Raw genomic sequence first — 12,067 nt, 5'->3', positions numbered from 1 at the left:
TTTTTTGAGTCCCTGCATTCTCTTCTATGAATCCATCACTCACACTTGATTTAATTCAGGATACAATACCTAGAGCTGTGGGTGGAAGAGGTGGGGGAATAAAGAGGAATCACAAAATGTTTCCCAAAAAATCCTCCTTTTTTTTTTGGTTCAAAAATTAAAACTTTGGTTAAAATGTTTTGATTTTTTAATTTTATAGTTGGTTGAAAAACATGAGAGAATTGTCAAGTTCCTCCAGTTCTCTGCCCTGACCTTCTCTAATTTGGACAGCTCTAAATAAAATCTGAAAATAGTGAGAACAGAATTTTAGTATGTGAAACTTAACGGTAACTCACAGCTTTCTTCTTGCTTCCTGGTTTGACCTCTTGATAGAAACCTTTACATGCATCATGAAGAAAATCTTTGAGAACTCTAGAAACTTCATGGAGGGTAAAGAGTGGGCAGACATCCACCATTTCTTTATGTTGTTGACCAGTGATCCCTGCTAGAGTCAGCTTGCTTTCCTCATGTTTCTTCAGCAGGAGCGCATAGAGGAGGCATTTCTGAGGGATGGAGCAGTAGAGTCTCTGAAGTCGGCTGTACGTCAGGAAGTCGTACATGTTGGCCCCATTGTCAATAAATAACTTTACAAATTCTGGCTTATCATTCACCAGAGCATCCATCATCACTTCCTCTAGGTCACAGGACTAGATTTCCATGAAACGCAAAAAGAAATATTTATATTGTACGGGTATTGCTGTAAGACACAGGAGTTGGGATGGGGAAATTAGACTTTTACCCACTGTTTAAATCCAGACTGCATCAGCAGTCATTGAAATTTGCCATCATCTGACTGACTCTGAGTGGGAGGGGAGGCATGAGGTGAAATGAAAGAATGGCCTCTGATCAGGTCTTTCCGCATAATTGAGTGCGTAATGGAAAAACTCAGTCACAATTAGTATTTATTGGCACCCTGTTACTATGGTACGTATACTTGTATTGTGGCAGTGCGTAAGGGCCCCCTAGTGATAGAACAGGACCCTGCTGTATTAGTTGCTATCCAAATACAAAACCAAAGGATGCCCCAAGGGCTGTTGGCAGTTTATGGGGAGGTGAAGGACAGAAGGGTCATGGCAGCTGATCTATTCTTGGCTCTTCCGATATACTTCTTTTGTAGTCAAGAAAAACTGAAGCAACGTTAGGACAATGCTCACTGCCACTTCCTGTGCTTTCATGGGGAATCAGAGGGCTATAGTTTCTAGTCATATTGATCTGGTATGCTCCACAAGCTATATGAAAATCTCATCAGTCTACACAGTATGATAAACACAGCTACAATCTAAGCAAGTAAAATCGATTACCTTCCATTCCACATCACCATTGAATATTTCACTTTTAGCAATGTCCACTCTATTCCAGGCCACTGCCAGCTTCAATTCATCCAGGTATTCCTGGGCTTCCTGACTGTGACTTTTACAGGCTGACATGAACAGGAAACATGAATACATTCAGCAGTGTGATGTTATATTAAACTGGACATTACGTAAGCGTAATCAGTGTGACGTGTCCAATACAATGAGACATCTTGTCCAGTTACCTCAGATTTGTGAGTTACTTCCTTGGAAATCTCTCACACTTCCCCACCCCCTTTCCTCTTACTTGATAAACAGTGGACTCAAAATCTACATCTACCTCACCTTTTGAATGTTTGCTAGCCAAAGTCCGCCAGTGACACGGTCTGGGGCTTTTAAACTCAGTCTAGTTCTTCAGGATGTGGATTTTGGAGACTTGCTGCTTTTTTTTTTTTTTTTTTTTGGTAAAGTCTTAACTCTCTTCCCTCCTTTCTCCCGCCTTTCTCCCCCGCCCCCTCTCATGGGATGACCCAACACAGAGTGAAATGGCTGGCAATTCTACTATAGAATACTTTCAGAAGAGAGACTGCAGTGGGAGTTTCACTATGGAAGCTTAGTTTGAAGTGTTTAGTTTCTTAAAATGTCTGTAATCAGAATATAACATCTCGGACACATTTCAATTCCTCTATACGGTATTATTTCTAAGAGGCACAGACAGCAACCATGCATCATTTAATACACTGCAATATGACAGTGCACATTACTTAAAAAAATTCCATAACATCAAGTGTGATCTGATAGCACTTATACCCAACTGTCCCTGTTGCATCATCTACCAGCAAACAGAAGACTGTACATCAAGCATGAACACTGATCAAGCAGCCCACTTTGTTTGTTCCCATTTTCAAGAATAAGATTCACTGATATTAGTTCTCTGTTTCCCTTGCCATTGTCACCACTGCACTATTGGTCTGACTTAGTGGGAATGATATTTTGTAAGCGCAGAACCTAAGTCCTGCATGTGAAAATTAACCAGGCTTTACCTTGAGGAAAGCTTCTATTTGTGCCATTGGATGATCACATTAAGATTATTTAACTGTTTCTTTATTAGAAGGATGATTTTTGGTTCCAAACAAAGGCAAAAATTCAATAAGTGAATTTTTGCTTTGTGTTTTTCATCAGTTTGAACATAGGTGTAAAAGCCACATCCTTGCGCTGGGAGGCATATGCAATTCAGTCATTGTGCAGAGCATCCTGATTACACAGTGTTTGTAGGAAAGTGTTTATGTCAGAGTAAAGTTTCTAGCTAAGTTAGGATGAGATTGCGGCCTGTTTTACAGGCTCATGCAAAGGCGGATGTGTGAGTAAGATGCTCCCTTGTGTGCAATACCCAGCATCACAGCTTGCCCCATGAGAGGGAAAGCAGCCGCCACTGAGCTGTCTGTTCTCCTTTAGGTGAGCTGAGAGCAGGTAGAGCCTTGACTAGAGGGACCATACATCCTGCTTTGGCCAGAACAGTCCCTTTTGTATACCCTGTCCCATCCATCCCAACATTTTTTACAAAACTGGGGATTTGTCCCAGTTCTCTTTCCGTCTGTTGGCAAGATCAAACTGGACAGATATCCAGTTTTGCCAAAAGAGAGGGGTGACCCCTAGTGGAGCATGGAGGAACATGTATGTGTGAGTGGGAAAGTAGGCTCAGGCAAGTGTCATAGGCCTGGCTGGCCCTGTGAGGGTGAGTGTTGGGGGGGGGGGGGGGGGGGTTAAAGCTGTCCTGTGTGGCTGGTGAGAGGGAGCCTCAGTCTGGTTCCTCATGAGTGGGAGGCAGAGAGGACTTGAGCCAGCCCCATATGGGGAATGCTGGGGGTCTTTAGATCAGCTGCCTTGCAGTATCCCATTTTCCTTTTGGGGAAATATGGTCACCCTAGCCTCGACTCATTCGTCTGCCATGTGCCTGCCAGTGTTTCTCAGCGGATGGGGAGTGGGAGCTGGTAAGCTGTGCCTTGGAAAGGATGGTGGTGGTGTAGACTACTTTACTTTTCCACTGGAGATACAGTTGTGAGGCACAGGTTGGTCTCTGGCTTGTTCCAAGGGCAGTGCCACTATGAACCACCCCTTATTTAAGGTGCGTGGTATAAGAACAGTCATACTGGGTCAGACCGAAAGTCCATCTAGCCCAGTATTCTGTCTTCTGACAGGGGCCAAAGTCAGGTAACCTAGAGGGAATGAACAAAAGAGGCAACAGAAGTCATCTCGTTTGTAAGGTGAAAAGTCCCAGTCTCTCCTCAAATGAAAGCTGTTTTATACCTCACATCATTTTTGTTGCCCTTTTCTAAATCTTTTTTCAATTCCAATGTATCATCAAGCGATGTATCCCACATAACTCATTCCCAGCTTCTGACAAACAGAGTCTAGAAACACCATCCCTGCCTATCCTGGCTAATAACTATTGATGGACCTATCCTCCATGAATATGCCTAGTTCTTTTTCAAACCCTGTTATAGTCTTGGCCTTCACAACATCCTCTGGCAAAAAGTCCCACAGATTGATTATGCGTTGTATGAAGAAATACTTCCTTTTATATGATTAAACCTGCTGTCTAACAATTTCATTTGGTGACCCCCAGTTTTTGTGTTATGAGAAGGAGTAAGTAGCACTTCATCATCTACTTTCTCTACAACAGCCATGATTTTATAGACCTCAATTATATCCCCTCCTTAATCATCTCTTTTCTAAGGTGAAAAGTTCCAGTCTCTCCTCAAAGGAAAGCAGTTCTATACCTCAAATCATTTTTGTAGCCCTTTTCTAAACATTTTTCAATTCCAATGTACCTTTTTTAAGATGGGACAACCACATCTGCACACACTATTCAAGATGTGGTCATACTGTAAATTTATATAGCATATAATATTTTCTGTCTCATCTAACCCTTTCTTAATGATTCCCAGCATTCTGTTTGCTTTTTGATTGCTGCTGCAGATTGAATGGATGTTTTCAGAAAACTACTCACAGTGACGCCAACATCTCTCTTTTGAGTGGCAACAGTCAAGTTAGACCCGATCATTTTATATGTATAGTTGGCATATTTTCAAATGTGCATTACTTTGCATTTATCAACATTAAATTTCATCTGCCATTTTGTTGCCCAGTCACTCAGTTTTGAGAAATAATTTAAAAAGCTCTTTGCAGTCTGCCTGGGACTTAACTATCTTGAGTAGTTTTGTATAAATCTGCAAATTTCCTGCTTTTACCAGATCATTTATTAATATGTTCAATAGAACTGGTACCATCTTTCCCTTAACTTCTTATATAATTTAACCATCCTCAAACTGTAACTGCTCATCCATTTAAATGTAAAAAAACCCTCTATTTAAAATAGAAACATAACAAATATAGCCCTTATCACATGATAAAAATTCATCTAAGTTGACTGTTTCATAAGAGACAGAGTTGGCTTGTCTATTTTTTCCATTAGGATATTTTGAAAGAAAAAAGTTTTAATAAAAACATTTTGATGAGTGGGAGATTTTTTTAATCAGGCTATTATTAGTATTGAAGGACTGACCTATAGCCTACTGAAGTCAATAAGAGCTTTTTAATTAAGTTCAGTGGGTTTTGGATTAGGCACTTAGGTATTTTACTGTTTCACATTGGACACTAGATATTTTAGTAATTCACTTTCTGGTCAAATTTTGAAATTACACATTTAAAATGTATTCTAAAAATGCTCCCAAATCTTGTCTGAACACTGTAGTCTCACTGAGCTCTTGGCACATGCCAACTAGACTTTGTGGAGCAATAACATAGGCACACTTTGCTCTCAGGGATGAAGACTGTAAATTATTGTGCAAATAATCTCAGGTTGGAAAAAAATGTGGGCAAATCTCAGATATAGACGTAGTGGATCCAGCACTGGCAAGACCACCTGAAAGAGATTCTTACCTTTGACCAAAGCTTTCAAAATGACGGTGTCTAATTCATCAGAACCTTCTTGCTCAAAATTGTGCACTGTTAAAAGATGCTGGTGGGAGACAATGTTCTGAATCTACGAGGTTGAAACAAATTGTTTTATTCTTCACCCTTTCACTACTGATCTTACAGACAGACCCAGAGCCACAGTAGAGATGACATATATAGGCTGGGACAGGTCTTGCCCCAAAGAATTCCCATCTTAAATAGACATGGCAGCGCATGTGGAAGGAAGGGAGAAATGTTAGACCCATTTTACAGCTGGGGCGGTGGCGGGGGAGGAGGGGGGAGGAAGACATGAGGCACAGAGAGCACAAGTGTTTTGTCCAAAAGGTCCCACAGCAAATCTGGGATCTGAAAACTGTTTGGCTACGTTTAGACTACATCCCTTTTTTGGAAAAAGGATTTAAATTAGACGAATCGCAATTGCTAATGAAGCGGGGATTTAAATCTCCTGCGCCTCATTAGCATAAAAATGACTGCCGCTTTTTTTCGGCACGGAGCTTTGCCGGAGAAAAGCGCCAGTCTAGATGCTGATCTTTCGAAAAATAAAGCCTTTTCCAAAAGGTCCCTTATCCCTTATTTCAAGAGGGATAAGGGATCTTTTGGAAAAGGCTTTATTTTCCGAAAGATCAGCGTCTAGACTGGCGCTTTTCTCCAGCAAAGCTCCGTGCCAAAAAAAAGCGGCAGCCATTTTTATGCTAATGAAGCATGGGAGATTTAAATCCCCGCTTCATTAGCAATTGCAATACGTCTAATTTAAATCCCTTTTCCAAAAAAGGGATGTAGTCTAGGCGTAGCCCATCTGTTCCCAGCTTTGAGTCCAAGTGCAGTAAGTCCATGACCCTTCTTCTCTCCCATTCTTGACTGACAATAGCTGTTCTGTAGATAGCGCATGTCGTGCAGTGGGTTCTAGTTATTCCATCCTTCCATTCCATGACCTGTCTTCTTTCCTCCCATTAGCTCTTTCCTTTATTTAAGGCCAGGGTCTCTAAAATTGCTTTGTGGAAAGGCAATTCAATATTGATATACAGTCAGCAAGTCTACAAAACGCTTTCTTTTCCTCCTCCCCTGAATGTCTCTGCCTCTTGAGTTCCTCATTGTGCTGCTAACAAGACTTTAGGACCTCATGCCTCTGCGTGAATCCTCTAGTGAGGATGCCCTGGCAAACTTCTAACAGACAGGACAGATGTGTGGAATTTTAAACCTGTAGATTACAGTACAAGAAGTGATCTGAAGGTCACAGGACAGAGTCAGCTGATTTATATACCAACTAGTTTATTTGGGACAAAACACTGAACTGCCCACTGTCCCCCACATCTTGACTGCCAAGGTAACTAACTGTCCCTACAAGCAGCACAAGGAAATTGTTCCTCTGATCTAGGAATTTATATGCCTGATGGGAGGGAATTGATTAGTCTTTTGTTTGTTTTAAGAGTAACTTTTGTTGTTGCTGCTGGAAAAGAATGGTAATGGAGAGAGTGAAAGGAATGGTGAGAAGCAGTAGTCTATTCACACTCTCCCGGAATCCAGCTTCCATCATGAGCTGGGTCTCATCTTCCACAACTGCAGAACATCCACAACTGCAGAGCTTGAATCATGTGTCTCTGCCTCCAGGAGGACTGTAGGGTTTGCATGCACTGGCTGTTTAGTGGAAGATAGAGCCCTAAGTGTTCTGTTGAATTACAAAGCCAAAATAAGAATACTCTTAACTGAATGCCTGATTCTGATCTCAGATACCTTTTTGTGTACCATTAATCTCAGGACATTTGTATCGCTAGCATTTTTCTGAGAAGCCTCCCAGCAATTCTGAATATGAGCAGTGGGTACCTGACGAAGCACATACAATAGAAATGATATTCAGGATTTGAGTGTGTGATACATTAACAAAATAAGCCAGTTAGCTTACTGTTGCTGTCCAATGGAGAATGTCCTTCCATGAAAAGTTTTCCATAGGGAATTTCTCTTTAAGTTGCTTTTCAACAACTTGTGGCACAAGAAGATGTGGCTCATTCACTGCTGCAGCTAAGATGTCAGCTGTACCCCCAGATCCAGCTAAGATAAGCCAGGGAGCAGAGTTTTCCAAGCCCCTGCAAATTCTCTGCATTTTAAAAATACGGTAGAATGTAGTGATGGACAGACAAAATGCAATGTGTTCATATATTAATACCTTGCAACTAGGGAGGTGATTGAATACCTGAACCTAATTCACTCCGTACCCCAGTCAGCCTCAGCACGAAAATTCAAGATCTTCATGATCAGGGCCAGTCCTAACCAACTGGCTGCCCCAGGGAACTGCCCGGCTCGCCCATAGGGTTGCCAGATGGTTTCAAAAAAATACTGGACAAAAATTTGTCAAACAAAACAAAACAAAAAACCGCCAGGGAAAATTTGTTGAACAAAAAAAAGGAGGGGAGTCAGGAAACCTGGGGGGAGGATTCGGGAGGTCAGACTGAAATGCGGTCGCAGCCCACCCCTAGGACGAGCTCTGTTCATGATACAAGATAGCCACTTAACTCTATACCCTGTTCCACTATTATCTTCCCAGCTAGCTGAGAAGACTGATGTGGGTATTCAAGATTTAAAAATAGTTAGTCTGTGGTAGCTTGGTATAAAATCCCAAGTTCTGAATACTGGAACAAGGATTAAGAAGAAAAAGAGACACATTGGGAACTCCTCTGTGAGCCACAGTACTCCTGCAGAGGTTGACTGCAAGTTCTGTAAAGCAGAAATTTCTTGAGGGAACACTGCATCTTATTACTCAGCATCAGCCATGAAACCTGGCAACTGAATGTTTATAAGAAGGCTGCTGAAAACATTCACAAAGAGTGGCATTTATTCCTGGATGTAGATGGGAACTGTCATGTAATCACAATGAGATACAAGGGAGGCCATGGAAGTTGTACCCTTCGGAGGCAAATAAAAATAATATTATTCTAGTTGAAATCATCATAATTCATTATCAGCCCATTTCTGTTGTGGGGTGTGTGAATAGCTAATGAGACTGGCAGTTCTGAATGCCAGCTGTCAGCCTGTACCTTTTTTTTTAAATACATGTTATAATCCCTGATAGATATGACCAAGTGATTGTTATTTTTACCATTGCTGTCGGCTACTCGTTCACCGTTCATAGGTGAAAACCACCCAGTCTTTTTTTGCTCGCCCAATCTTGTTCCCTAAAGATTTCTGGAGAGGATCAGTAGGTTTGCACTAGGAATTGCTGCTATATTTAACTGGTTAAGAGGTTAAGAGGTGATTTGATCACAGTCTACATGGAGTGAAGATCTTGGATACTAGAGGGTACTTGAATCTAGCAGATAAAGACTTGACAAAATTCGGTGTCTGGAAATTGAAGCTAGAAAAGTTCAAATAAGAAACAAGGCAAGCCCTCCCCACCACACACAATTTTTTAAAAAGTGAAAGTCATTCATCACTGTAACAGCTTCCCGAGGTGTCTGGTAGATCCTCCTCCATCACTTGGAATCTTTAAATCAAGGCAGGTGGAGTTATTAGTGTGAGATGCACAAGCTGTTGGGCTCATATTACGTAGTCATATAGGAAATTTAAGTGACCTGCTGATACTTTAAAAATGAAGCAATACTACTGTTGAATTTGCTCAAACTGCAGTATTTCTTGCAGGTAAGGTATGTACTGATTTAATTAATAAATATGTTAAATTTAACATTTTTAGTACTAAAAAAACAACCGTGTTGCAAATTGTGTGATATCTTACCATGTAGAGTTGTATTTGGCACCCAGCAAAACATTCTGCTAAGTATTTATTTAACACTAGAAGATTTACCCAGCACTCCTCGGTCCTCCACGGCAAGGGGCTATGGGTGTGGGGGACACAGGAGGCAGGGCAGAGGCTTAGGGATATGGGGAGCTCAGGGAAGGGGGCTGGTAGTGTGTGGGGTGCAGGAGGCAGGGCAGAGGGCTGGGAGGTGTGGGGAAGTTGACAGGTGAGGAGTACAGGATTCAGGGCAGAAAGGGCTCAGGCCATAGGGCTGGGAGATTAGGGGAGACTTTCACTAGTAGTGGCAAAGGTGGCACTGCGCTGACAGCAGGTCCTTCCAGGGGCCAGAGCCACACTACCCTGGCAGTTCTTCCCTGGGGCGTCAGGACTGCACTAGCTGGCACCCTCAGCTAATAGCTGCTCTTTGAGGGGATGCCTGCCCCCCCAGGTGGCAGCTCCTCACGGGGAGAGGAGACTGGGGCCATTCTGTCTAGCCCCCACAAACTGCTCCCATGGGGGGAGGGCAGGGCTGCATTGCCATCCTCTCGATAGCTCTTCAAGGGGGGGTGGTTGGGGCCAGGTTGCCCAGTCCCACTGAAGGCTTCTTACAGGGAAGAGAAGACATTGGCTGCCCAGTGGCTCATAGGCTAGGACTGTGCTGGCCAACCCCCCTTGATGGCCAGCAGCTCCTTGGCGGGGAGCAGGGCCACTCGTCAGCAGGTCGTCTGGCTGGCAGGGCTCCCCCCATGTCCAGTAATGTGGCCAAGAACTGGGAGGAGAGCTTGGAGGCAGGGGGACCACTTACCTGGGCTGGTGGCCAGCAATATGGAGAGCTCCAGCCTTAGCTGGCCACTCTCTTCCTAGTGCAGGCACCTCCCTGTGGTCACTCTGCACTGTAACTGTCCCCCGTGCTCACTGCCCCCAGTGGTCATTGTGGAGCATAACTATCCCTTCTAGCAGACCCCTCCCTTTCTGTGTTATGGAAAACAGTCAATTTCAGGCACATCCCATTTTCCTGGCACAACCAAATCCTGAACTTGCTTTAAGCTATGAGACTAGGAGGCTATATACCAAATTTGTTGGTCCTAGCTCTTACTGTTTAAGAGGAATTCTTGAACACACGGACTCACAGACAGACACACAGCTTTCTAAAATATATAGATAGATTCGGCCATTACAAAACATTTTTTTACCTCTGTGGGATTTTTTTAAATACATTTTTAAATATCATACATTGCCTCTCACCTCAAGTGTTTTTGGTCCTCCATTTACCAGTAAACAAAGCACTGGGATTTCAATGCTACCTGTTCCTGTGAAATAGACAACATAATGTTTAAATTCATTACAGCCATAAAGATGTTGTGTTGCTGCCATCTTCTGGAGAGCATTGTTCCATCATATGGTCCACAGACTGAAACAAGAGCAGTGGCACTGAGAGCACAGGCAATAGGATGATTGATAGCAAGAGCTGTGAAAAGCACTATGGTCCCATAGTTACTGTTAGCTTGGGACAAGGGTTTGACTCCTTGCTCTGCCACAGACTTCCTAAGTGATGTTGGCTAATGAGTTAGTATCTTGGGCGCCTATCTGTAAAATAGGAATAATAGCACAGCCTTCCTCACAGGCATGTTGTGAGGATAAATACATTGATTGTGAGGTGCTGAGATGCTACAGTGATGGGTGCCATGTAAGTATCTAGGATGGATGGGCATGCCCTCGGAGAGCCAGTATTTAGAATGATAGGTTCAAATATAATTAGGACACATACAGCAAATAGACTCTTAACGATTGACTATTAATAGACTCTGACTTTAAAAACTGTCAATGTGTATAGGCTAGAAAAAGAGGATGTTTTCTTCTTTTCTCCATTTCCAATAGGATTCTGAATGTAGATGCCGTGGTGGCTCGGCTTAAGGTAAGCTGAATTCAGCTATACATTTTGCATTTTGTTGACCAAAAGGTGTAGCCAGTTGTTTGATTACACTTATGGTTCATTCCTAATAAAGTTCAAGAGACCAAATAACTGAATATACACAAGTGTATCATCTAAAGTAAAAGCAGTACAATATGAAAAGAAGATGCATGTACCTTTCCAAGAACCAAGTCTTACCTCCCAGCATGGTCCCGTTACTCAGAAGGTGTGCATCAAAGATATGCATTTCACCCAGTATGATTTTACAAGTTGCAGCATTCTTTGCACATCACTAAAATCCAACCCACAAGTTTGTAACAGTTTCTCAACTTGTTTTTGTTCTGTACTTTTCTTATTTCTGTTTTGGATTCTACATTCCAAACCAGCTGCCCATGAAAATACTGATAGTAGGATATGGAATGAATGTGTTTTGATTATGAACAATTTTGTATTTGCTAATGCCGCAGCTGACTTAGCTTTACAAAGAGTTATGGAATACTTAGCATGAGAGATCAAAAATAAGTATAATAGTATTCAAATATAAAACTGTGCCAACACTGAATACAGATTGCTATGGTGTGCAATTTGTATAACACATATATATTGGCTGAAAATTCAATTAATTTGTATCTACCTACCTCCATATCCAGTGCGCTGTTCCGAAATGTGTTTTTCCAAAGTGAGCCGTAGTTTAGTAGTTCCATCTGGCTCATCTGGATTTATCTGATCCACCAAAATAAAATGGGAGTGATTGTTGTCAAGGGAGTACAGTGGCCCCTGGCCATTATCATCTGACTTGTAGCACACAAGATTTTCATTCTAAGAGAGAAGATATGCATTTCAATCTTTTTAGTCTTCATAAAATTGTATATTTTTGTCCAATTTAGTAATTTTCCACTGTCACAGAAGAAAAATATTCATACACTTCCAATAAAGTCTCTTTAAAATTGGCAGGAAAAGAATGGCATATTTGAAAAGGAACAAGATTGGGCAGCACTAGAAAATGAAGTGTTCTAGGTCCCCTTTTGGACTTTGCAAAATATACTGACAGTAAATGTCGCACTTGTGCCTGGGGCATCCATTCAGAACCACTGGCAATATACATTTCTGAGCTTAGAC

The 12,067-nt window shown here is 42.0% G+C and overlaps 1 protein-coding gene across 1 annotated transcript in view; it reads right to left on the bottom strand.

Moving 5' to 3' along the window:
* Window positions 1-12,067, bottom strand: part of TRPM5 (transient receptor potential cation channel subfamily M member 5) — a 48,346-nt gene that overhangs the window by 27,896 nt on the left and 8,383 nt on the right. The window contains exons 4-9 of the mRNA XM_075928140.1: window positions 11,587-11,767; window positions 10,282-10,346; window positions 7,210-7,401; window positions 5,274-5,376; window positions 1,341-1,459; window positions 336-686 (exon numbers count right to left, since the gene is read on the bottom strand). Of these exons, the coding sequence (XP_075784255.1) occupies window positions 336-686; window positions 1,341-1,459; window positions 5,274-5,376; window positions 7,210-7,401; window positions 10,282-10,346; window positions 11,587-11,767 (1,011 nt within the window). The remainder of the gene's footprint in view (window positions 1-335; window positions 687-1,340; window positions 1,460-5,273; window positions 5,377-7,209; window positions 7,402-10,281; window positions 10,347-11,586; window positions 11,768-12,067) is intronic.

This window comes from Pelodiscus sinensis, chromosome 4 (genome assembly GCF_049634645.1).
Source record: "Pelodiscus sinensis isolate JC-2024 chromosome 4, ASM4963464v1, whole genome shotgun sequence".
Taxonomy (NCBI): domain Eukaryota; kingdom Metazoa; phylum Chordata; order Testudines; family Trionychidae; genus Pelodiscus; species Pelodiscus sinensis.
Note: the sequence above shows the minus strand (reverse complement) of the source record. Positions and strands in the feature narration are given on the sequence as shown.